Source organism: Natator depressus, chromosome 8, assembly GCF_965152275.1.
Source record: "Natator depressus isolate rNatDep1 chromosome 8, rNatDep2.hap1, whole genome shotgun sequence".
Lineage (NCBI taxonomy): Eukaryota > Metazoa > Chordata > Testudines > Cheloniidae > Natator > Natator depressus.
The window spans coordinates 77,438,548-77,466,061 of NC_134241.1; the positions used below are offsets into that span (position 1 = coordinate 77,438,548).

At 41.3% G+C, this 27,514-nt stretch overlaps 1 protein-coding gene across 1 annotated transcript in view; it reads left to right on the forward strand.

Annotated features, from left to right (window-relative positions):
* Nucleotides 1-27,514, forward strand: part of COL24A1 (collagen type XXIV alpha 1 chain) — a 242,407-nt gene that overhangs the window by 185,197 nt on the left and 29,696 nt on the right. The window contains exons 36-50 of the mRNA XM_074961390.1: nt 766-819; nt 1,485-1,592; nt 6,078-6,131; nt 6,757-6,864; nt 8,447-8,500; nt 9,351-9,404; nt 10,750-10,806; nt 13,564-13,617; nt 14,460-14,513; nt 14,639-14,692; nt 17,915-17,968; nt 19,791-19,898; nt 25,506-25,613; nt 26,783-26,890; nt 26,982-27,035. Coding sequence (XP_074817491.1) covers nt 766-819; nt 1,485-1,592; nt 6,078-6,131; nt 6,757-6,864; nt 8,447-8,500; nt 9,351-9,404; nt 10,750-10,806; nt 13,564-13,617; nt 14,460-14,513; nt 14,639-14,692; nt 17,915-17,968; nt 19,791-19,898; nt 25,506-25,613; nt 26,783-26,890; nt 26,982-27,035 — 1,083 coding nt within the window. The remainder of the gene's footprint in view (nt 1-765; nt 820-1,484; nt 1,593-6,077; nt 6,132-6,756; nt 6,865-8,446; nt 8,501-9,350; nt 9,405-10,749; nt 10,807-13,563; nt 13,618-14,459; nt 14,514-14,638; nt 14,693-17,914; nt 17,969-19,790; nt 19,899-25,505; nt 25,614-26,782; nt 26,891-26,981; nt 27,036-27,514) is intronic.

A 27,514-nucleotide genomic window follows, 5' to 3' on the forward strand; every position in this document is an offset into this window, starting at 1 on the left:
ACAGAGAAGGGTAACAAAAGTTATTAGACATAATAACAGCTTCAATACACAGAGATAGAGAAAAAGGCCTGGGACTGAGCAGCTTAAAAAGAAGATGACTATGGTAGTCTGTAAAATCATGCCGGGTGAGGAGAAAGTGAATGAGGAAGTGTTATTCACCCCTTCACATAACACACAAACTAGGGATCAAGCAATTAACTTAATAGGCAGTGGGTTTAAAACAGACATAAAGGAAGTTCTTCACACAACACACAGTCAACCTGTGGAACTACTTGCCAGGGCATGTTGGGAAGGCCAAAAGTATAACTGGGTTCAAAAAAGAATTAGATAATTTTGTGGAGCATAACTCCATCAATGGCTATTAGCCAAGAAGGTCGGGGACGTAATCCCATGCTTCAGATGTCCCTAAACTTCTGATTGCAAGAAGCTGGGACTGGATGATAGGATGGATCACTTAGTTATTGCCCTGCTCTGTTCATTCCTTCTAAAGCATCTGGTACCTGCCACTGTCAGAACACAGGATACTGGGCTAGATGGACCATTGGTCTGACCCAGTATGGCCATTCTTACATTCTAATGAAGACAAAAAAATAAAGAATCCCAGCAACAAAAAATTTGTCTAAAAAAATCTTTTGATTTCAGTTCAAAAATGCATGTAATGCTAGACAGCACAAATTCTTCCGAGGCAACTCTGACCCAATAAAGAGAGCTCCTTCAGAGATTTGGAAGTGGTAGTAACTTTGTTTCATTTCTTTTCAAAATTAGGGTGAACCAGGATCCCCAGGAGAAGATGGTGTTCAAGGGAAAGATGGCTCAAAGGTAGTCTTCATTTTTCATAATAGATGTGAAATATTCCTGGTTTTACTTACCTAATTAAGAACCTAAGTCCAGTTTTTCTTGTCTGTATTTCACAAGCCCGATGATGCACTTAATGTAAAATAACCAAGGGTTGTATATTGCAATAAAGCTATTGCCTTACTATTTATGGATCCTGTGGACCATCCCAGTAAGAAATCTGGGAAAGGGCACTCAGGGAGGCACAATGCTTCCTGCCACAACCCCAGTGCCTGGGGGAGCACAATGACTGTGACCCTTAAGAGGGTGCAACATGTCATTCTTTACATAGCCAACCAAAAGTGACCAAGTGCTAAGCCACTCGCAGTCCTTGCTTTCAAATGAGTACAGAGACCGAAACTATACTGTGCAATGGACACAAAGGAAGGAAGATTTTGTGAGGCCTCCAAAGAATTGTGCAGTTGCATAGGACTCAGGCAAAAATCTGGCATTATGAGGGCAATTTGAACTGGATAAAAAGCATTTCACCATAACTGGGGGCCTGATCCAAAAACCTTTTGGAAGTCAGTGGAAAGATCCCATTTGCTTTAGATCAGGGCCAAAAATAAGCAGAGAATTCTTGTGTAACATCATTCAGTATAACAGTTTAATTCTTTTTAGGCTTGATTTATTCTTCTGCTGTATTTTAGGGGATCCCTGGAGACCAAGGGCTTCCAGGAGAGGATGGTGAAAAAGGAGAGACCGGAATTCCAGGAATTACAGGCCCCACTGGTGAACCTGGCATAATGGGTATTCCAGTAAGTATAATTTCAACCAAGATGGGTGTTACTTCTTGCAAAAAGAAATATCTCCTTTGAATGAGCTCACCACCTCCATATAACTTTTCATGGCTTGATGCATGGATAAGAAGAGAAACATGTTGGCCATTTTTTAAATGTGGAACCTTTTGGCAGATTTTTCACTCCTCACTATCACTCCCTTATGCCTGGAACAATCACCCAGATCCTGTGCAACATATAATTTAAAGTCTCCTACTTCAGACCCCTCCTGACAAGTTACATACATAACAGTAAATGTTATGTCATGACCTTTCATGCTATACACAGTGTCCTCCTCCTCCCCCTACCTGGGTCCTTATTGTCATCCTTTGATTGTGTAATGTTTTATTGTCTAGATTGTAAGTTTCTTGAGGTAGAAAGTTGCCATTTTTTGGTCTATAAAGCACCTAGTGCTGAATAAATATAAACAATCTGCAACCTTTATAAATGCCGAGGCTTCAGGCTTTAAAGTGTAACCAGGTTTTAGCTACAAGTCCTTTTATAACAATGAATCATAAGGCTTAAAACTTTTCTTTAAAAAGTTCTGCAAAAGAATTTAGCACTTGTAAAGAGTGACAGCTTGTAGGGGGAAAGGTGCTCTCTCAATGTACAAAACAGTTGCTCCACAGACACCAGCAAGTGTCCCCTATTCTGCCTCAGCTATGTGCCTCAACCCTCTCTTTGAAAGACCACCTGTAGGAATGACAAGTCAGCTCAGCCACCATCCCCAATCAACACTTAGCTTTTCTGCTGAGAATATCAATAGTGTCACTTGGTACCAATCATCACGTGGGCACCTGTATTCACTAGACACCAGAGTGAAAGCAATACCTTATTCTAGAGAAACCACTGAACAGCTGTCAGATTAAAAGAACTTTTAGACTGTGCTGAACAACTGGCCTAGAAGTGGAAAACTCATTAGAATGAGCTCCCCTGAGCCGAATTTCTGTTAAATCGCTTTCCCCAGATTCTGCTTAACCGAGGGAAGGGAGGCAATTTCAAAGTAACTCTACAAAAAGTACCTTTTTTAGAGTCTAGACACAGACAGTGTGCATGGACAAGGGACTTTAATATTCTTATTCACATAGATTAGAGAGAAGGCCTCAGCCATCCTCTCCCTCTGCCTGCTGTTATGTTCTCCTTCCCTCAAAGGGAGAGAACACAAATAACACTTATCTTGAGTCCATCTGATCAAATGAAAGCTACAGCTTATTCTGGGACTCGCTCGTATACATCATTAGTTACTGATGTCACTAAAATCATTTATCAATGTCATCACTTTGAAAACAGAGGAAATTTGCTTTGGTTTAGAATACTGAGGTATCTCTGAACTGACTTCACTGATCTTTCTGTAAACTGACAGTTAGCTTCCAACAGTTGAAAATGAGTAATCAGTTGGTCATGGTTGAAATTGGAATCATACGCCTAAGGCATGTCTTGAACCTGCAGTTGAGATAGTTCTGAGAGTTTCAAGATTCTGGATAATTTTGTAGCCTTTCTATTCAAATCTGGATTGAATACTGGACATTGTAAAATCAATTACTTAGAAGCATAAGTACTTACAACATTCCTTTGCTGAATTTGGGTAGCTGGGTTCTCCTGTCCCTATTTGCATTTTCTTGAGAACTCTTCTCTTCTTTCAGAGTAAGAGCCGTGTTAGTCTGTATTCGTAAAAAGAAAAAAGAAAAGGAGTACTTGTGGCACCTTAGAGACTAACCAGTTTATTTGAGCATGAGCTTTCGTGAGCTACAGCTCACTTCATCGGATGCATAGCATATCGTGGAAACTGCAGAAGACATTATATACACACAGAGACCATGAAAGGTAGCCTATCTCCCCTTGTTTTTTTCCTACAACCCCCCCCCCCCCAAGACGTTCTGGTTAAACTTGGATTATTGCTGTGCACATTGTAAGATGAGCTATTGCCAGCAGGAGAGTGAGTTTGTGTGTGTGGTTTTTGGAGGGGGGTGTGTGTGGGGGGGGTGAGAAAACCTGGATTAGTGCTGGAAATGACCCACCTTGATTATCATGCGCATTATAAAGAGAGGTTTCAAAGAGGGATGGGCTATTACCAGCAGGAGAGTGAGTTTGTATGTGTGTGGGGGGGGGGGAAGGGTGAGAAAACCTGGATTTGTGCTGGAAATGGCCCTACTTGATGGTCACTTTAGATAAGCTGTTACCAGCAGGCGAGTGGGGTGGGAGGAAGTTTTGTTTCATGGTCTCTGTGTGTATATAATGTCTTCTGCAGTTTCCACGATATGCTATGCATCCGATGAAGTGAGCTGTAGCTCACAAAAGCTCATGCTCAAATAAACTGGTTAGTCTCTAAGGTGCCACAAGTACTCCTTTTCTTTCTTCTCTTCTTTGGAAGCTCAGGCATTCCAACTGTCTTCAACTTTAAACTCTTCTGATGGACCTCTGCAATATACTGCCTATTCTTGGCTCCTTAAAGAAACAGTCTCACAAACTGAGAAAGGAGCATATTATATTTTTTACCCCATGATCTAGTCCCCTGAGATATGCAGTCCCAGAGAGTCAAATGCTTTAAGATTTTATGTAATGCATTAGGGGAAACACTGAAATCACTAATTGAACAAGCTTCTTATATTTTTCAAAAATAAAAAGTATGGGGCTAAATTGAGACCTTGGCATGATCAGGGATGTTGGAGGCATGCAGTGAGGCAGTACCACAGGTAGAGTCCCCAGAGGGAATTAAAACTGATTGTCATAACCGGGACATGGATTGTCTGACCTAGTAGTCAAAGCAGGAGTCAGGCCGGGTCAGCCACCCGGAGGTCAGAATCCAAGACCACCCAGAGGGCAAACTGAAAATTGAATGTCAGGAAGCAGGTAGTCAGGGTACCAGGAGATCAGAAGCTGGAGACAAACTTGAGAGCAGAACCACAGATTGATAACCAGAGTCAGACTGCAGGAGCGGGAAGCACAAGGCACACAGTCCAGATCAAGGTGGATACCAGATGCACGGACACGTCTTGTTCCTGTGCTGGGTTTAAATAGGGGCTGTGGACCAATCGAGGTCCCCAGCGTTCTGCAAATCAGGTCTGGGGACTGGGTTCTCTGTCTGAGTTCAGCTCCTATTCTGATAACAATTAGGTGGTCCCTGGGTAGCAGGTTGGAACCTGCTAGCTCCACAGAGCCCTGTGGACCAGAGTTCAAGATCTATGGTCCCTGACGTTGATTCTCATGGTTTTAGTTTCCTCTTTGTTGATTTTCAGCCCTACTAACTTTGCATAAATCTGGAGATCAGCAGTACCATGCTGGATATTTTCTTCTCCTTGCTACAAATATCAGAAGAACTCAGAACACTTTGAATGCTTTCTGTTTTCCCGACTTGATATATTGAAATGGTCAATAAACAACCCAGCTTCAGGACATCTTCATTTTATAAAATTACATTTTTATACAGCAAATCTCATCATCAAAGTCTTATTGTGCATCAAAAACAAGATTAATCAGGTGGTTAGCTGTTCGTTAACTGAAGCTTTTTCAGGCTTCTGCTCCTTCACATGTTTCAAAGGCCATTATAGTAAACTACTTTCCTTCTTCCTTAAAGGTCTCAAAGGTTGAGAGTGTTTGGACCTTTCGTTTTGGTTTGGCCTCATTATGGGCATATGGACAAGCTCCAAAGTTCAGCTCTAGATCAGGAAATGAATTTCCTCAAAATTCAGTGATGTTTTAACCAATAGTTTTGCTTTGGGGCCATGTCTAATCATAGAGGAGGATTATAAAGTGGGAGATGGGTTTAACCTGCATTGATCCTGAATTCACCAAAATATCTCTCTCCCCTCCAGAAAAAGAAACCCTACACTTCTTCTCTCCCCCCTGAAAGTCAGCATCAATTGTTGAGCACTCTGGCTCATTTGGAATCATAAGACTCCCAGTAACAGCCTGGCATCCCCCCTCCCCTGGTTTACTCATATTGTGATGTAACTTGAATAGCAGGGACAACATGGACCTGATATTCATCTCCTGCTCGGTGGGCCCTGCACCTGGATTACTGGGTGGTTGGCAGCAATGAACTGTGGACCATGTTGCTTGCTGCTTACTGGTTTAGGCCTCAGACCTGCGGTGAGCCCTGCATGGGCCTTACTGCTCTCACTAGGGCTCCCTCTATAGAAGGAACCTTGGGATCCACAGTCAGTTTTCCACTGTCTGCATATCATATTTCACTAGATGCACTGTTTGGCTTGAAGACAAAATGACTTTTATTCCTCCATGAATATTTTCTGTTTGGCTGGTTTTGGTGCCTTTTCACTTGTTTGATAAAAGTGCTCTGATGCTTACTTCATTCTAACACTCATGCTAACTTAAGGCCAAGGTTAATAAGATTTTTCCACCTACATCTCTAATTTTCAAAGGCCTTGCAGAGATTATCCAATCTGGAGTGCAATTTAAACATGTTCTCACAGCCTTCTCAGTATCTGTTTCTCCCTCCCTCCACAGGGGTCTGAAGGAACACCAGGAAATCCAGGTCAAACGGGTCGTCCAGGAAGAAAGGTAATGTCGTTTTCAGCTTTCTACTTTCCTTTCTATGTGAGCCTTGAATTTCTATTACAAAATAATTCCTCTTAATCACTTGGTGTTGAAGGATCCAGAGCCCCAGAAGATACCATAAATTTTTGTGCCACTTGTATCATTAGGCTCACGTGATGAGCCAGGAAACCCCAGGCATAAGAGGAATCAAGTCCCCATGTACTTCATCTCATACTTTGCCCTGCGGTTGGGCAAATAATTTTCTATCACCAGCACAGCAATGGGACCTGTTGTAGGTAGGTAGGTAGGTAGGTAAGGTCCCAAAATAGAACATCAGATCCAAGTTCCTCAAGGGAAGTTTGCATCAAAATGTGGCTCTGGATTTTGCAGGTTGAGCCCATCACTAGTAGTAGCATAAAACATTAAGTTTGGCTAATATAGAAATAAATTACTAACAAACCATCATGCTTGTTAATGAAATACTCCTCATTGCATGTCCTAGAGTCTCAGATTTTAAAACTACAGTTAAAAGCAAATTGTGTGTTTAAAAATAATACCCTTACCGAATGATACTCTTTTGCTGAGGTATAAACTGATATTTAATTTTAATGTAAATGTCTTAATTCTTTCCATAAAATAACACCAACAGGGGGGAAAGGGGCAGCTAGGACCGCCAGGAGAGATTGGAGCCACAGGTGAAGCTGGCCAACCTGGAGAATTTGGTCCTAACGGCGCAAGAGGAACTAGAGGTCTATTGGTCAGTACAATATATTTTTTATGGAGTCATGTATTTACAGTTTAGGGGCATGGAGTCTCATAGAAGGGAAGAGACAAGTCTTGCTTGTCGTGAATTTAAAAGGTAATTTTTATTGAGGCTGCTGGACACAGATAGACCCTGCATTTCTCTCTGTCTGTGTCGTTCCTAGAATAGCTAATACAATCAACACTGTCTATTGTCATCACACAGGGTTACCCTGAATCCTGGCCTAGATTAAGCAGTTCAGGAATCATCTGCTGAATATAATAAAGAAGGATGTTTATAACTGAGCACCTTAAAACATTTTTAGACCAAAGATAATATGAGATGTAAACAAACAATACTATCAGTGGGGGCATGGTTTTTAGCTTTGAACACAGTTTATTCTCAGATACTCCAAAAACATAGTCTGTTCCTTGTAAGTGGGATTTTCTGACACAAGCGCCCTTGTGTCTGTGATTAAAGTCATATTTTTAAATTCACCCCCTATTCTGAAATAGGTGTCTTTCCATCATCTTCAATGGGCTTTGGATAAGGCACTATTTGTACAAGGGCTGCCAGCTGTCTGGTTTTCAACCAGAACACCCTATCGAAAAGTGATCCTGGCAGCTCCGGTCGGCACTGCTAACTGGGCCGTTAAAAATCCAGTTGGCGGCACAGCGGGGCTAAGGCAGGTTCTCTGAGTGCCCTGGCCCTGCGCAACTCCCTAGAAGCAGCAACATGTCCCTGTGGCCCCTAGGCCGAGGCGCAGTCAAAGGGGGCTCTGCGCGCTGCCCCCAACCCAAGTGCTAGCTCTGCAGCTCCCATTGGCCAGGAACCGTGGCCAATGGGAGCTACGGGAGCGGCACCTGCAGATGGGCAGCATGCAGAGCTGGAGGGGGGGACATGCCGCTGCTTCCAGGGAGCCATCTGAGGTAAGTGCCACCTGGAGCCCGCACTCCGAATCCCTGCCCCAGCCCTGAGCCCCCTCCCACACCCAAACTCCCTCCTGGAACCTGCACCCCCTCCCGCATCCCAACCCCCTGCTCCAGCTTGGAATCCCCTCCTGCACTACAATCCCTCGTTCCCAGCCCAGAGCCCGCACCCCTCCCACACCCCAACCCTGTGCCTCAGCCCAGAGCCCCCTCCTGCACCCCGAACCCCTCATTTTTTGCCCCACCCAAGAGCCCATACACCCTCCTATACCCCAACCCCTTGCCTCAGCCCAGAGTCCCCCACACACTCCAAACCCCTCAGCCCCAGCCCGGAGCCTCCTCCCGCACCCCAAGCTCCTGCCCCAGTCCTGTGAAAATGAGCGAGTGAGTGAGGGTTGGGGAGAGTGAGCACCAGAGGGAGGGGGAATGGAGTGATCAGGGGGTGGGGACTCAGGGAAGGGAAGGGAAGGGGCAAGGGGAGGAGCAAGGATGTTTGGTTTTCTGCAATTAGAAAGTTGACAACCCTGGTTTTGTACAGATTTCTTGTATTCCCTCTAATGCTCAGTAATGGTATTCATGCCTGCATACACAACCTCTGTACAAAGATGAAACTATTACTCAAGTGCCAAGCAATTAGTTTCTTTATCGCTGATTATTCTGTTTAACAGGGACATTTAGGAGTAATGGGACCTGAAGGAGAGCCAGGAATTCCAGGTTACATGGTGAGCTTATTACTAAATTAATGTGCGTGTGTGTGTGTGTGTGTGTGTGTGTGTGTGTGTCAGTATTTATATCTGATATATAATTTTGTGATTACAATATATTTTAAACAATCTCTCATAATTGGAGGTCAACTGTATAAAGAATGTGTAAATATCCAACTAGGTGACTGCCACACCAGATATTTTTACATGAAAACTGATTTTTAATAAATAAGTTTAATCTTGATGGATGGATTGATAAATAATAAAGTTTCAGTGGCAATTATTTCTTATGCACATGAGGCCCAATCTTGAAACCCTTGCTCTCAACCACTGCACTCAATAGGACTGCTCCCATAGACAGGACTACTTATGTAGGGTAATGATGGTAGAAGAGAGCTCCTACAAACTTACCCATTGCCTGCTGATTGGACAGGCATTTCCCCTTTCAATAAGAGAACCTGTAGTTTTTAGATTTAACAAGATTAGAAGAAGGACATTAATTTTTTGTGGCCTATGTCAAAAAATAATCATTTTCTTCCAAACTGATGTAATAGATGCAAAGTGTAGAGGGATTCCTGCTGTCACCTATTGGAATAATAATTAAATCTTTGTCTTCAAATATTAATTGCAAACTAAGGCCCTGATCCTGCACTAGGAACCACACTTGGCCCCCTTTGTTTCGACAGAGCCCCACTGAAGTCCATGGGCCTCTGTGACTGCACACACAGAGGTCTACCTGCCTGCAACAAATTTCCAGACTGGGCCCATAATTTGTCTGAAATGTCACTATTCAATTTACCATACAGCAGAAAGTGCTAATCTGAGCAATATATAACATTTTGTATTTAGTTGTTTGGGATTTTTTTAGGGTCATCAGGGTCAGCCAGGATCACCTGGTCCTCCAGGACCCAAAGGAGAGAAGGTACGGAAACTAGTTCTTGTTGTTTACAGTCCCAGTGATTGTAAAAGGTGGAAATGTTGTGGTACATTCATAGCTTATCAAAGCATTTCTCAAAAGACAGTTTTCACAGCCTTTGTTTATCCAAAGCCATCAAAAGGAAAAAGGATGACACCTCGGCTGTTGTGATGCAATGTGAGCAAAAATGTAAACCTGCGGAAACAAATTATAGGAAGATAAAGTTAAGAATTAGAATAATGAAATGTTTCAGTTTCTAAAACATAAGGTCCTAGTTCTTCAATCATTTTCTGCACTACCAGACAGCACCATTGCCTTCCCTGGGTGTGATTACAGTAGTAAGCAACATGGATCCAGCAAAGTACTTAAACTTTGTGCTTAACTTTAAGCATGTGAACATTTCCATTGACTTGACTTTAAAGTCAAATACATGCTTAAGTGCTTTGGTGGATCAGGGCCTATGCATGGTAGAAAGTGATTCCAAGATCAGGACCCAATGTTATAGATTCACTCTGATTCTTTTAGGCCTTGATCCTGCAGGCAGACCCTTATGTTCACTGAAGGCAATGGGGTGTCAGACAGGAACACAGATCCACCCATGCAGATGAGTTTGTAGGATCAAGGCCTTGCAGAGTAACCTATTAGGACCAGATTTTCAAAGGTGTTTAGGCTCCTAAAGATGCTAATAGGTGCCTGGTGGAATTTTCAAAGGCATCTAAGTAGATTGACTTCATGATTATTAGTTGCCAATGGGAGTTAGGTTCCTAACCTGCTTAGGCTGTATTGAAAATCCTACAAGGCACCTCTCTGGATCAGTGGATGCCTAAACACCTAAGAAAATCTGGCCCTTGGTCTTTAAGGGCAATATGTTACTGGAGCAGAGAGTGTTTTATCTGTTGGTGTGGGTAGTAGTGTGACATTTAAAACATCATAAAATTAACCTATACAATTATTATGATACTCAGTATGATTAACAGTGTTTCCTCTACACCTATTGGATTAGGAGTAGTTAGCCTTTTTTTAACACTGGCAGGAGTGTCCTTTTTTCACTGTCCATTAACTAAAATGGGATTTTGTTCAGATTTCTTTTTGTTAAGAAAGCAAGTATGTAATTTTTCAGCCCAAAATGCGAATGTTTTTTAAAGTGAGATGCATGTAAAAGCGGTGGGTTTTCTGCAGCCTTAAGTATAGTAGTCACTATCACCAATTGGTATAAATGTGTATATAATCCATATTTGCGTGTATGTACACTGTATGAAATGTTTATTTCAGTTTAATATTAAAGAAATACTTGAATAAATAGATTTTCATTACCAGGAATAAATATTTTTAATAATTATTTTCCTTTTAGGGTTACCCAGGCGAAGACAACACAGTACTGGGACCACCTGGGCCCATAGGTGAACCAGTAGGTCTTTCTTTCTCAAAAAAATTATTTTAGTGATTCAAGATGAGAGGCAAAGTCTAGGGTCACTTTGTCATAAAAAGGTGCAGAACCAGTGTCATTAGAAACAAAACTGAACACATTGTTTTACTATACAAAGTGGCTGTCCAAAAATGGCACCTTCTTACTCAGCAGATCTGCACCCTCTGTTAAATTATCCTAATGAGCTGACTTTTCATTTATATCAACATGTCTGAGAACAGAATTTGATCCCCGTATTTATTCCAAATAGTTATCTGTTGTTTTAGTTACCCAGTATAAGTGTCTTTTCATTCCTGTTAGCAATGCAACTGTGCGAGGGTGAGCTGCTTTGATGATTTGGTTCAACAAGGACAAGTGCAGAGTCCTGCACTTAGGACGGAAGAATCCAATGCACCGCTACAGACTAGGGACCGAATGGCTAGGCAGCAGTTCTGCAGAGAAGGACCTAGGGGTGACAGTGGACGGGAAGCTGGATATGAGTCAACAGTGTGCCCTTGTTGCTAAGAAAGCCAATGGCATTTTGGGGTGTAGAAGTAGGGGCATTGCCAGCAGATCGAGGGATGTGATCTTTCCCCTCTATTCAACATTGGTGAGGCCTCATCTGGAGTACTGTGTCCAGTTTTGGGCCCCACACTACAAGAAGGATGTGGAAAAATTGGAAAACATCCAGCGGAGGGCAACAAAAATGATTAGGGGACTGGAACACATGACTTATGAGGAGAGGCTGAGGGAACTGGGATTGTTTAGTCTACGGAAGAGAAGAATGAGGAGGGATTTGATAGCTGCTTTCAACTACCTGAAAGGTGGATCCAAAGAGGATGGATCTAGACTATTCTCAGTGATAGCAGATGACAGGACAAGGAGTAATGGTCTCAAGTTGCAGTGGGGGAGGTTTAGGTTGGATATTAGGAAAAACTTTTTCACTAAGAGGGTGGTGAAACACTGGAATGTGTTACCTAGGGAGGTGGTGGAATCCCCTTCCTTAGAAGTTTTTAAGGTCAGGCTTGACAAAGCCCTGGCTGGGATGATTTAGTTGGGATTGGTCCTGCTCTGGGCAGGGGGTTGGACTAGATGGCCTCCAGACGTCCTTCCAGCTCTGTTATTCTATGATTCTATGATTCTATGATTTGTTTATTAAAAGGGTGTGAGTACTACCTACAACTGTCTACATCAACGAGGAGCATGCCAAATAAAACTCTCCCATAACCTTAAGTATTTTTTTAATTCAGGGCCAGCTTCTGTCCTCAGTTATACTTATGCAGCCCCCTTGGCTTCAGATTCTCCCCTTATTATTTAAACCTTTGCTACCCCAAAAAAAGCAGAATTTGAAGGCAATGGAATGAGAAGATGTAAATGAAAACAGAATTTGGACCCCCAGAGGGAACTTAGCAAACAATTCTCATGAAGATGCCTGAGAGAGAAAAGAACCTAGTTCACTCGCCCATAGCTGTGTTGATTCTGCCGTGCTGACTGGAGCAAAAGTTGTATGCGGAGGAAACGTGTGTTGCCGCTGGGAAGCTGCTTCAGGAGGCCCAAAGCCCAGTGGAAACAGAAGAGAGGAGAGGCAACGGAGGGGGATTCCACAATCCCATGCATGCCATGGAGCTGCGCTCTACAGCAGAGATCTCTGCAGAAACGTTAGAGCACAGGGGAGAAGTAGGGACCTGGCATCAGATACCATGGTGATGAGCATGTAATAGAGATGGCCACTGGATCAGTTCATAAACTTTGAAGATCCACTGTGCCTGATGATCCCCTGGTAACCTTGAAGTAAAGCAATATTTGCTTTCTTAGTGCTTTTATTTCAGATACTGGGGGAGGGTGGGAAGCTGGTCCCTATTAAAATCTCCATCCACCTAGATGTTGAGTGCCTTCGGGAAGGTACTGAGCCCCCTTACCTCCATTGGGTAAGATCCTGAACTCATCAGCTTCAGTGGATGCAGAATTTGGTTCATTGACTGCAATGAGCATTAAAGCACTTAACGCTTCCCAGGGGGGGACCCAGCACCTTGCAGATTTGGGAGTTGAGACTTTTCCTTGAAGTCAGCAAGCTGCAGCTTCTACTGCAGGTGATGGGATGCAATCGTAGCAGCACCATCATTCACAGGGCCCTGCCTCTGGATTAAATGAGAGGCTTCCCTGCCTCCCCTGTCTTCTGTACAGTTCTCATACACAAAACCTCTTCATGCAGGCTTCGCTAAGGGATTGAGGATTTCCTCTCATAAACAGAGTTTCACTATAGGCAGGTTCATTATAAAACAGGATCCATCTGTACCTAGTGGTCCCTGTCATTTGTTTTCTTTACATATTAATCATGGTAATGGCACCTTCCTATAATCTTCTGAAATTTAAATCAAATAATCCCTTCAAATTAAAAAAAAAAAAGTTAGGGTCACATTCTGATCTTACTTACCTGGGTGTAAATCTGGAGAGATTCCTTGGATGTCAATAGAATTATTCCAGATTTGCAGCTGTGGGAGGTTAGAAACTTGGACTGGGGTCTTCATTTACAGTATATTTTTGACGGTGAGGTGTTGCATGTCTTAATGTAATACATATTTGTTTTAGAAATAGTTCATTTTTATTCTGTGAACTTAGCTGATTTTCTAATTTGACAGTATGTAGATTTTGGTAACCTCACAGCTGGGTGGTTTCTTCTGAAGGAAAGGCCCAGATGTATTGTTACTGCAGCAGTATTTTTATCAGCCATTAAACTCTGCTCTTTGGTTGTCTCTCTAGGGTCCTAGTGGTGAACGTGGAGATAGAGGGGAACCTGGTGATGAGGGATTCAAGGTAAATACCACTTGCTTTGTAATGCAGTAAAACAAAATTGCTGTTCTCTCGCACGCGCACGTGAGCGTGCTGATGCTTCACCTGTATTGATTAGTTCTTAGTGTAAATTTATACTGTATTGAATAAACTAATAAATTTGTCTGGAATTGCAAACACTATTATTTTGTAACTCTCATTCTAATAATTATGTGTATGTTTTATGCAGTTTTCCTACAAATATGCTGTAACCTCACTATAACAAACACTCAATTACAATTGCTACTGTTGTGGGGTCAGCAAAACAAAAAGACGCAGTCCCTGACAGAAAGATCTTACACACACAAAACAGATCAGACCTATAATAAAGCAATAAACCAAGTATGAGCCAATCTCTCAAGAAAGCAGAAAAGTTTAAACAATGTATAATTCCCTCCCATGGTGAGTGTGGAGTGGGGATTGTCACGAAGAAAGGGTCACTAAGGGCTTGATTCCATGAGGCGCTGAACACCCTGAATTCCATTTACCTCAGTGGAATTGAGGATTTTCAGGGTACGTCTACAGTGCAAGAAATCACCCATGGCAGCGAGTGTCAGAAGTTGGGTTAACTGACTTGGGCAGTGGGTCCCCGTGCCCTTTGTCAGGTTTCAGAGCCTGCGCTCCAGCCTGAGCAGGACCATTTACAGTGCTATTTTTAGCCCCACTGTGTGAGCTCAAATCAGTTGACCCAGGCTCTGAGACTTGCTACCGCGGGTTATTTTGCAATGTAGATATATCCGCAGCCCCTCCTAGGAGTGGGCTTCAGAAGAAAATGATCAGCTCATCAGAGTTATCTCTGCAGTGATATTTATGTTTTCTGTTTCTAGGGTCACACAGGGCTTCCAGGTCTAAGAGGAGCAATTGGACAACAAGGGCCTCCAGTAAGTGTTCCAGGCAGTTAGCTGTATGTATTGTGCTTCTGTATTTGTTATTGAAAATAATTTATTTCTCTCCTACCTTAATGGCCAATTGTTGTTTGCTTGTGTTTTTTCTGTTCTTTCTAAAGGGTGAACAAGGTGAATTGGGAGAACAAGGACCAAAGGGAGAGAGAGGATCAGAAGTAGGTGGAAAAAAAAAAAGAAAACTCCACTTTATTGTAATTCTTTTGTGTTTGCAATTGTAACAACCATTATTGTCCATAGAAGACAAAGTGAAGTTTTTAAATCATAAGGCTCCTTTCAAGACCAAAGTATGATTTATAGCTGTTGCGCTGAAAGATGACTGTAGTATTTGTCTTCATGTTCTATTTTAACATAAAGTCTTATGACTTCCTGACACTTATTGACACTCTACACCTTGTTAAGTCCTTACAAACACAAACCCAATGGACCTGATTGCTACCTAAAACCATACAGAGATGGATAGGATAGTTGTCCACTTGTGTGACTTGAACAGGGTCCCAGTCAAATTAGATACACTTCATTTGTATTTCTCCGAAGAATTCCCTGTGCTCACTAGACTTTTCTCTATAAAAGATTTCAAATTAGGCCAGATTCAAGATGCCAACTTATTTTGGAGTTGGTTGATTTTTAGCCCTAATTACTTGATGTACGTCTCTTTTTGCCATATTTTATTACAACATATTTATATTTCCAAATATTTTAGGAACTGTTAATGTGTATTCATCTAAGTTTCAACACTTCCTTTAAGGCACCACTCTGAGTTGGAGGCAGTGAAGAGTTTCACCACTCCAGAGCACAATGTGTTCTGAAGCTCCCAGGATGTGCCGGAGGAGTATGCCCACTTCTACATCCCTTACCATGCGTTTCACTGGCTGGGTTGGAGTGGGCTGGGGTTAGGGTTAGAGGGTAGAGAAAATGTCACCCCCACCCTCTCCCAAATAGTATTAGTTAGGAGCAGTCATTGCTCTCAAAGGTCTACAATGGAGGCTGACCACCTGTACACAGGTCACAATGATTACGTTCCTTTAGTGTTTCCTCTTTCCCATGCCCACACAAGGGCCCACCCCAATCTGGCTCCTATGTGATACCTATGTGCTGTATGAACTTTATTAAGAATCAGATATCAGAGTCAAATACAATTCTGAAATATTGGGATTGCTTTTTCCAGATATTAGGCTTATAGAAAAAAGATGTGATAATTTTCCTGAAAATGATTGACAGTGCCATGATGGAAATTTTTGAGGCATCATACAATTATATTGGTGTTGAGACTAAAATTATCCTGTTTCTGTTTCATCCCTTAAGGAGAAAAATAGTATGAAATGGAAAATTACCAAAAATTCACAATAACCTAAGATAACAAATAAGTACTACTTGATAAGTATTTTTACCCTGAAGTGGTGAAAAGCCTTTAAAAATTTACTTCTTCTCAAAATATTTGAATGTCCTTTTTATGTCCTTAAGTGGAAGTCCATTTGACAAACTAGCCCTGTACAAACACCCAGAATTACATAACGCTGATCCATCTGATGAAATAATCTGTAAAGAAAGCCCAATCAGACTGTATAGTATGTACATTCAGAATGGCTGGGCTTTAGACTGAGGCCTGGAAGTATGGAATATGCTACAAAACAACAGCACACTAATGACAGAGCAAGTCTTGAAAAGATCAAATATAAATATTTTCCTTCACCAGTAATACTTTGTCCTCATGGTGTACTGTAAATTGCTTAAAGTATTTCACACTTTGCCATTGGGTGACTTTTATTGGCTTCTAATATTTTTAGAAAGATTAGAATAAAGATGATTTGTAATCTGTATTCCCATTGCAATTTAAATGGGATGGATATTAGTGATTTGTCCCAAAACTCCCACTGTCACCCTACAATCCTGCTGCAAATAAACCATTTTCGGTATATAGATGATCATCTGGATCAGATTGGAAATGGGCATTAATGCAAAATGAACACACTAAATCCTCATATACCAGTACCAACATGAAACCTCTCCTATGCATTCCGATATATTGACTTTGAGAACATATGCACACTGTAGGACAAAAACAGTCATCCCTCAACCCTCTCCCTGGGGAAAACTTCCATTATATTAGTCAGAAAATACTCCCCAGCAAGAAATCTCCATATGCCAATTTGGAGCCAATATTCAGCCTGGAACAAAACTTTACAGCTTAACGTCTTATAAAGTCTTTACAGCCTAAAGTCTTATAAAAAAGCAGGTTAATAATAGAAACATTGACACAACCTTAGCGCCTGTGGTGTGAATAGTGCTGCTGTAAATAAGTTTTACAAGGCTAGTCACACAGAACATAAATTAACTTTTTATTTTATATGAACTCTGAAATGTTAATGAAAGCGAAACAGGGTGCTTTAAATGTATAGATTGCCGTTTTAATTGGTGGAGTTTTTGTGCGATAGTTTTATTAAGAAAAGTTATTAAATTAAACAATGGAACAGTATTTTGTTAACTTTCTGGTATTTATATTAGTTGGATGGTGGGTTTTGTATTTACCTTTATCTTTAGTTTGTTTAAACTTTATTAGGTTGAATATAGTTTTAACATAGTATGGTTATTCACTAGCCTTTATTTCTAGAAATTGTGTTAAAAATAATTTAGACCAGAAAACTTTAAAAGGTCTTTTCTACTCAATCTATGCTGTAGTGTTGCTGTGTGCTGCTGCAGTCTACTTAGAGGTGGCTGTATTTCTAAGGTGGATGAATGATCCCTGTATATACTGTGATTATAATGGCTTTTTAAAGTTTTCTGTGTGCTTTGGGATCTTCTCAAAAGTGCTTCAGACTCATTGAAAGTCAATGGTACTTAGATGCTTTTGAAAATGTTACCCTCTCCATATCAGTAAGTTAGCTAAATCCACAGATGTCTCCACATTGGTTGTGCAATCCAAAAAGTGGGGTTTTTTTAATTAACTGTTTATTTCGTCATTCGTATTGTGTTTAGAGTTCAGATAAAAGGGAATATTCACTATGGCAAGAATCCTGTTTTCCAATACAGGCGTCAGCATATACATATTCTTATTTTGTATACTTTACTTTTCAAAAAGAGATGAAAGTGCTATTGAAAAATGTACTTTATTACAGTGATATTGTCTGATGGCGCAGAGTTACCTAAATATCTGGAATATCCTGATTAGCTCTGGTACTGTTGAAATGACCTGAAATTGTACAGTATATTAAAGAAGAGGGGGGAAATTGTGTGCAACCACACTATGAAGTCTTTGTTTTGATTGTTGAAAATGTCATGCTTTTAGGGCCTGATCCAAAGCCAGGTGATGAAAAGATTTTCATTAGAGTCTTCTTTTATGTCTTTGATTTGACCAATTCACAAATGTTTGAAATATCTAGGGTCCCACTGGAAAAAGAGGAATGACTGGTCAAGCTGGGAAACCTGGAATTCCTGTAAGTAACAAGATTCTGCCATCTATGTTCTGTTTATATAACAGATAAACGCAAATGACAGTGCATATAAAAATCAAAAGTATTCGTTGCTTGTCGTAGTTTAAGGCCTGATTTTCATTTACCCTAAGACCACTTTATACTGCTTTGCCAGTCTAAATGGGACTCAAAGTGGGTCTAAATGTAATTGTCCTTAAGGTATATGAGAATCAGGCCAATAATCTTTGATGAAACACAAAATGGTATTAAATGAACTGAAAATGAACTCTCTCAGTTAATCAGCACGTTGGAATGAGGTACAATTAGTGAATTATATCCTGAGGCTGCTTCCCATTTGCAAAGTTATAACTACATTCTTTGTCTGTAGAGTTTACACAGAGTATACAGTTCTTATCACATTAACAGGGACCACCCTGAAGTTAGCTGCATTTGTTCCACCCACCCACCCACGCACACTCACTGATTGGCTCCCATAAATTCTCCTTCGAATGTCTACTGCCTTCAGCACTCTCCATCCGTGTGCCCATGACAAATATGGCTGACTGAGCTTCTGACCTTTCCGCACCTTTGTCACTCCATCAGACACCAAATATTAAATACACTTTCATTGAAAAGCAGTTACTCCTTTTTAAAGGAACTAATCCTTCCCCCTCTCCACAAGGAGTGAGTAGAAGAGGGAACAAGTGGATGTTCCGTAAACATTACCCAGTATACATTACAATAAGGCTATTTCTGGGTCCACTAATAAATAACACCACACCAGCACATGGTGTAAACAACTTACTAGCTTTACATACTATCATTTCTGGTAAATGAGAAGTACAACTACCTAATAGATGCTTGTCAACAAACTGCACATTCTGTGCAGAGTGGATGGACAGCATTTTATTGGATAAATAATTTATGGGATAAATAATTTCATTTGGATAAAATGAAGTTATGAAGCAATCCTAGGAGTTTAGTTATGCCCTCTGGAGTACTGAACAGATATGTATGTAGTATCAGTAGGGCAGAACAAAGAGAACATGGGGTATGGCAGGAAAAAGGAAGGAGAAGCAGGGAAGAGAGGAGTGATGAGAGGAGGCTTCTGGGGAATTTCAAAGCATATCTCAGGCTCATTACAAGGTGCAAGTTTCTTGTACTACTAAAAATTGAAGCCAAGATTTAGATGACAAATGTTTTACATATTTATATCACTGTTTAAAACACATTTTTGGATGAGGCATAGTGATCTAGTTGGAGAGGATATTTTGTATTTCTGGGGCATGCATTCACTTGGAGATAGTTACATGAGTTCTAAGCCTCTTCCGCTAGCATATTGCAGTTTAAAGGTAAATCATGTTGTTGAAAGAAATTCACTGGAGCTTTGATGAAGATGGCATGATAGCATTCAGTGAAAGCTTAACTAAGGGCTAGCAAGGTAAGTGCTGTTTAATGAGAGGTTCTCATGTGTTTTTGAATTATGTAATTTCTCAATTATATAATAGCTCTAAATACTTTCAGAAATGACTTCTGACTTCTGAAGCCTTGATTGTTGGATGTCCCACCTGAGATACCTTGGACCTGATGTGCAAACAGTCACAACTCCAGCTGAAGTCACTGGGATCTGCAGGTCCTCAGCACCTCTGAAAATAAGAACCAAGGAATCTCAGGTTGTCCATCCAAACTCAGAGGCCACTTTTGAAAATGTTGATCTAGGTCACTGAGACTATTATAGTACGGCCTAGGAAATATTGTTTTGAAATCTTTTTTCTATGACTTTAGACACTGCTCATGAATATGAATAGATTAAGTAGATTCATATTCTATTTGAATTTGTTTCAAGGGAAAACCAGGCCCACCAGGGCAGAAAGGTGCTTCTGGATATCCTGGACCAGAGAGCATTCCTGGGAATCCTGGAAAGCCTGGGTTACCTGGGAAGCCTGGCTTTCCTGTGAGTAACATATACATTACCCTTCTCTATAGCCTTCTCCTCAAGAAACTTCCAAATGCTAAAGCATCCAAACAGAAGTACATGTTCTAGATTCCTTTGGCATCTTATTAGTTATGTAATTAGAAATTAATTATGTATTTTCTTTAATTTTTGCTTCTGGAAATCTATCTAGGATGTAAGGTTAATTTACAGAAAAGGTGATGTCAGAGGAAGTAATATTCTGTATATTTCATAACTAGTAACTAAGAGCTGAGCAAAAGATTCACATAAAAGCACAGACACTCCTCTCCTCCCCCTCCCCCCCCCAAATTTGGGTGGGTTCGCAATTCTGTTACCTTGAACATAGCCCAAGGTCATGAATGAGTTACAGACCTGGGCTGATGCTGTGATTCCTCACTGCCCAGTTCCGGGGTCACCCCACCTTATCTATGTTAACTTCAAGTGGGGGAACTGATGACCTGCCCGCTCACACTGAGAACCTGGGACGTTTTTCTTGTCATCGGAGTTGCTGGGTGAATAGTCTCCTACAACCCAGTATCTTTGACTACCTCAAGGCAGGGGTTTCCAGCTCCCAAATCAAAGAAACTAAAGGCAACCTACCTCTGCCCTACACGCTTTACATATAAACAGAGAGAGGCTGCAGGGTTAAGGAAAAGTTCTTTTTACAGCATTGTTACAGCACTGTTGTTGTGGCATAGTCATCCCATATTCTTTCCCACAGCAGCTCGAAAAGTATTGGGAGTTCCTTAATAACTGCACTAGAGATTAAGGCATCCTAGGTAGCCCAGAGTTGCTGGGGAACTCCAGAAGAGGGGGAGGGGGGAGAGAGAGAGAGATACTGGCAATGCCAATCCTACTTTCCTATAGAGAAGATGGCAAGCAGCATTCCGCCCCGCTCAACATCTTTTATCTGTCACCACTTCTCCAAAAGGAAGGATGAAAACCCTGTTGCTAATTCTCCACCATGGAAAATTAGGCCCCATTGAAATCAATTAGGCTACTTACAGTAGTAAGCACTGTGCCTGGTAGTAAGTATTGGCTGGATTGACCCATAATTTATTATGAAGATAAATTAGATTAAAGTTGGTGTAACTATTTAGTCAAGTTAATAGTTAATGAAGAACTGCTATAAATACTGGTGTATTTGCATTTTGGTGAAAAAAAAACAAATTAAATAACTTGTTGATGAGGGGGCAGATGCATATTACACTAGCTGTTAAAGTCTTCATATCATATTAACTGTGGAGTTACAGGGTTTATTTCAAGTGACTGTAATTCTTTGCAGTTGAATTTAGAGGGAACACCATAATGGATAGCTTTTTCTTATTCTTTTTAGCCTTTTCAGTAATAATTCAACATTCTTCCAGTACTTCTGAATAATGCATGTTAACAATAACATTGACATGTCTCTACTTAAGAGATATTTTAAACACAAGTTAGCCACATAAAATAGAGAGAGCAGAAGATTTGTTATGAAAGCACAGCAGTTCATCAGGCTGGGAACCAGAGTAACATATTGAAAGGCTGTGGGAGCCACTCTTGGAAACCTGCTCTATTAATAGAAATGATGAATGGAACTACATATGAAAAAGATATTCTGCGTTTGCTTCTAAATGACATCATAATGAACACTAATTACGGATGAGGAGGGCATCTTTCCATTCATTTTTTTAAACATGACATAGGCATGTTCTTTTGGTTTAACTCCATACACTCAACAGCATGTTTTTCATTAAAAATTGTTACTCTTCTGTACAGTCTGGGGTACCAATATATTTTAGTAGCAAATGTTCTTGATGTGGTAAATTTATTTTTATATTCATCCTTTTTGTACATAATGCTAATGGTATTAGTACGTTTGGCATTTATAAATAAGCATGTTGAATTTGAATGGCTCTGAAAGACACTATGAGAAAAAGGCGCTGTCTTTTTATTATGTGGAGAGCCTCCTACACACACAAATGTTTCAAGGCTGAACAGTCATTTCAGTACATCTGCAATCAATGAGTCTGACATCTTGTTTTCATCAAGAGGAGTTCCTTATTATACGCTTGTGATCTCTTGAATTCTCAGACCTAATTAAAAAGAAAACAACATATCTATGGAAAGATCATACATGTGTCATCCAAGGATGAGCCCAAGCAGTCATTTGCTATTACTAACACTGATCAGGGCCCTGACCCTGCACATTTTAAACTGTAATCAAGCAAAAACAGCTATGGGTCAGATCCAGATCCCATTTTATTGGTGTGGGGTTAGTTTCAGATAGATGATTCCATCACTAATATAAACAAATTTGTATGATCCACACTACCCTTGAATAGGAGAAGTGAAAGCAGCCACTGGGATGTCAGTAAAGCGGTTTTGAAATATGCAGTTATATGGAAGATCATTCTGCTGGTCATCAATGTCCAGACTCAATCTGCAGTCCTGCAACTGACCACGCACATGGGGACTTCAGTGCCAGCAGCCAGCAGGGAGCCCCACTGATTTCATGTTGATTCACTTCACAGTTCTCAGTGCCTTTATCCAGGCCTGCGGAGATGATTCTCAGAGTAAACATTGAGAGAGGGGAGGTCTAATCACAAAATCAGGGGCACCATTCGTGGGGGGAGGAGGGGACTCCTGCCCCCACCCTGAGTTTTGTATGGGTGGTATGCTCCCAGACGGAGCTCTTAACTACAGCACAACATTAGTGTGCAGTGTGAGTTCTGCAGAGGAGAGGTGCTGCTCCCAGCTTGTGCCCCTGGGGCAGGGAGTTAGTATTTTGTTTACAGACAGAGGCAGGGTGATTACGATAAGAAAGGGCTGGCAACTAAATTAAGGATCTGGAAGTGATTAGATGAACCTGTAAAACAGGAATCCCTGGTGCCGGTGAGGAGTGTTAAAGAGAGAACGTAGGGGACTCAGAAAAATTACGGCCAAGCCCTCTAAGCCAAGTTTACATTCTGAAAAGAGGGAGATTTGAGGGGCATAGGTCAAAAGAAGGGACCAAAATCCAGGGAAGGGCTAGCAGTGGTATAGAGAAGTTCCCACTCTACCTGTGGTACTTATGTGGCCCCATCACCATAGTATCTGAGCGCCTCACAATGTCTAACCTATTTCTCCTCACAGCCTCTCTGTGAGGTAGAGCAGTGCTGTTATCCCCATTGTACAGAGGGGGAACTGAGGCACAGAGAGACTAATGGCCAGATTTTCAAAGGTATTTAAGGACCTAGTGGGATTTTCAAATGCCTAGCTGCATCTTTGGGTGCCTAAAAACCTTTGCAACTGATCACCAGTTGGCAAGATCAAATTGGACAAATGCACAATTTTGCCAAAAAAGTGGGGTGCAATTCCTAGCGGTGCACGGAGGAACGTGCAGGGGGGTGAGCGGCAATGCCAGCCCCATGCAGGAGGGAGGGCTCAGGAGAGCGGCTCAAGCTAGGCTGGCCCCGTGTGGGCGGCAGGGGGCACTTGGGCTGGCCCTGCATGAGGGGGAAGGAAGAGTACCTTGGGCTGGCCCAGGGAGGCAGGGAGGCTTGGGCCAGCCATGTCTAGAGGTGGGAGGCCTTTGGCTGGCCCCGTGGGGTGTCCTATTTTCTCTTTGGGAAAATATGTCACTCTACTCAGGGCTAGCTTCCTATCCATTGGACCAGCCTATCTCTCTGCTGCGTGCTGCAAAAAAAAGAGGACTCTGATAGATGGGAACAAAACCAAGAAGGCCAGTTCTCTGAGACTCCAGAAAACAGTCACAAGTGATTAGGAAGCATGGCTGACAACATGTAAAGCATCACAGAGGTCAGGAAGGATGCAGAGAGAATGAGAGGAGATTACTTGATCCACAGTAGGTGGTAGGTTCTGCCCCAGGCTGGGCTGTACGGCAATGGCTGCTGTGCAATTTTAGATTTTAACTGAAAACCATTTTGTTTTGTCATTTTTTGTTCTGCGTTCGAGAAAAGGAAGGAATGAGAAAGTGTCCTTTGAGTATCAAAGTGTTTACGCCTCAAATTCTTAGGCAGATATATTGAGCTGTATCCTGGCCAATTCCAGAACAAAGAACAGAAATTCCATCCACAGAGTCCATAAAGTCAACGATTATTGTCATGATTTGTATTATTCACTGGGCACCATCTGTGTGCTCAGCACTGTTCAAAATATGCCAGAAAATGTAATCCCTGAGCCAATGTGTATAAGATGTGTAGCCCTGGATAAGATGGCTCAGATATTTAAGTATGAAGTATATAGTTATTGAGCTCATGTTAATATCTGTGAGTGGAAGCACTTATGGCAATAAAAATGTTACTTGATTAAGGACTAGAAGATTTGACCCTCCAACTTTCTTTCAAGAGGAAGAGCTGCCCAGAGGTCCTGTGCCTGTTTATTTTCCTTTCCTGCCTACAGTGGCCCTGGTATACCTTGGAAGTCTCATTTTTTTCCTCATCTTTAAAATGTGGAATTTTCTTGGTGTTTAGTTTTAAATACTTTCCTGTGAAAATTGCAACTCAGTCACTGTAGCGTTGTGTTTAAGAGCCTTCTAGAAAGTAACTATCCTTTGCAGTGTTGCCAACTCTCATGATTTTGTCTTGAGTCTCATGATAATTATTGTTTTCCTTAAAGCCCCAGCTCTTGGAGTCAAGTGGATGTGTGATGATTTCAGCTTTCATTAATACAAAAAAATGAAGTTTCTAGCCCTTGTGGCTGTGGAGAAAGCTTTAAAGCATGACCCCAGCGCACCTTAAAGGCTCAAAAAGCAGAAGGCAAATAAAAAGAACACCAACTCTATTATTTTTACATAATCTCATTATTTTAAAGCCAATCTCTTGATTTTGGGTGAGCCTGATTCATGATTTTTGAACACTTGATGTTGGCAATACTGTGACAGTGCCTTGAAAGTGTCAGTTTCACTCCCGTTTAAAGTCTGTTTTTAGTCTATTATTTGTAGTGGGTTAACACCCCTAGAGCCCAAGGCAGGTGCAGTATAAACTCATGGGGTCTTGCCCTCGTAGGATGTTTCCAAAAGTTAAATGATCTATTTCAAGCCTGATAAACTGCAAAAAAATGATAGAAAGTAATTAGATTTTTCTACAATTGTTTCAATTGTAGTATTCAAGAGTTAGTAACAAAGTAAGAATATACCTTAAAATTTTAAACCTAACCAGTGTCCCTTAAGTGACTTGATATAAGATGTCAGAACATGTTAGTATTAGAGCTAAGTGGGTCTAATATTTATTTAATTTTTGTTCTTTATATAGGAATTAGATACAGTGCTCCTGTCTGCAAATTTCTGAATTATTATCTGCAAAAAGACCTAGAGTTTTCAGGTGCCTAAGTAGCCCCTGGAATCACAGTTAAAGTTGCCCCTCCTCCAAGTCTGAAATGGTATCCCAGCACAAAATGTTGTTTTAGTTACTAAGAACAAGTTTATTTATTGAGTAATCTCAATATGTTTTACAGCTGTATACTATTGTCTAGCTGTACGCGCATATACAGAGATGTGATATAAATATATACACAAATATATAAACAGCATTGACTGAACATTAAAATGTGTGCCTGCTTTAGTGTGCAATGGAAATGCTGCCAATGGCTGTTCTGATTGTAATCTGTTGTTCTTGACTTGTTAAGGGTAATAAAGGAAGCCCAGGAATAGCAGGGCTGGCAGGGTATCCTGGAACTCGGGGAGCAAAGGGATTGCCAGGCATGCCAGGTATCAGTGGAGAACCAGGACTAAAGGTACTGTGCATGATATTTTGTTATGCTTGTCAGATCCAGTATTGTTGACATTCCTTAATCTTCATCTTAATCTCCTACCTGACAGATTATGGGACAACAAAACGCCTTTTAATAACACTAATGTTAATATCAAACGCACATTTGAAATGTAAGACTGCAGATGGGGCTGGTATAATTTTTCTTTTCTTTCTCACTTTTATAAAAACAGAGCAAATTAATCTGGCTTTGGAGCACCAGTTCCCATCCACCAGCATTTTACTTCCAACACCAAGAACCTTTCAAAATTCATCTATCTGGCCCCTTACTAATACAAGTTTTAGAGTCAAATCCTTTAGTCTTACTGAGGCAAACTTCCCCTGACTGACATAGGAGTTTTGCTGGAGTATGTCCTGCATGATTTGTCCTGTGAAGCAATCCATTAACATTTGATTGCAATACTTTCAAGCGTAAGGCCCAATCTGGGAAGGTGGCAGGCATCTCTGAGCTTCAATGGAAGTCCAGGGTGCTCAATATCTCACAGGACCAGATGCTTTCTTCTTGAGCCCAACATCCCAAAAGGAGTAAACACTTTGAGAGAGCTCCATTTTCCAGGCAATTCCAGATACCACAGTAACATGTTTTGATCCATCAACTAATGTGAAACTAACTAGAGGTAAACTGAAGCAAGTGCCAACAAAGCTACCACCACTCATTGGGAGTGGAAGTTGTTTTGTTAACAGGAGAACTCTTTCCTGCCGACAAACAGCAGCTACACTGCGTGCCTTTTAGCAGCACAGCTGTAGTGGTACAGCTGTGTCGCTAAAAGGTGCATAGTGTAGACATAGCCTGTTCCTGCCCTGAAGAGCTGACATTCAAGGAACAGACAATGGGAGAGGAGAGGGTTACAACTCACCGGCAAAGTTGTCAGGGTGATGTTTTGTGTCCCCAAGTCAAACAACAATCAAGCAATGTTTGTCTTTTAGTGAAAGGAATAATTACTGGAAAATATTCCTGAAAGAAAAGTAGTGAAATACTGTACAATTGTTTGAAAGAGATAGTGAAAAAGCTTGTTGCTATATAAAAGCTGTTTAGCTACATAATTCTTTTCTGACACACGTTCATTGAGGAGTTAATCTTTTAGCTGTTCTGTTGCAATTATAAGGTAAGATGCATTATCTGACTCTCCACAGGGTGAGCAAGGGCTTCAGGGTCATCCAGGAAAACCAGGTAAAAGAGGCCTTCCTGGGGTACAAGGTGATCAAGGCCCACCAGGAGATCCTGGATTGAAAGGGAAGACTGTACGTATCTACCATGGATGACGCAAAACAATATTCTAACAATTCAGTCAGCAACATGGAATAATAACCAACATGCCTGCTAATATTACAGGGAGAACTTGGAGATCAAGGTTTGATGGGGTTTCAAGGATTCCCAGGTCCAAAAGTACGTGTGCATCTTTTTTTTTTATTAGAGTTTAAGCCATTTGCAAAGAAAGATGGGGCAATTTTAATTGGTTTTAAATGTATCCAGAACTGTGAGAGTGTTTCCTTGCTCACAGATCCAAGCCCCTGTCAGCCAGCACTCAGCCCAAAAGCTCTCTCTCTCTCTGGCTTTTCTTAGGGCCATGCTCTCGGTGCTTGTCCAGGCTGTGTCTGGCTTTCTGCACTTTCTCTTGGTATGTTTACACTGCAATTAGACACCTGTGACTGGCCTGTGCCAGCTGACTCAGGCTAAGAGTTTCAGACTAAGAGGCTGTTTAATTCCAGTATAGATGTTCAGGCTACAGAATAAGCTCTGGGACCCTAGAGCCCAGGCTGTAGCCTGAGCCTCACATCTACACCACAGCTAAACATCCCCTTAGCCTGAGCCCCACGAGCCTGATTTAGCTGGCACAGGCCAGCTGCAGGCTTTTAATTGCAGTG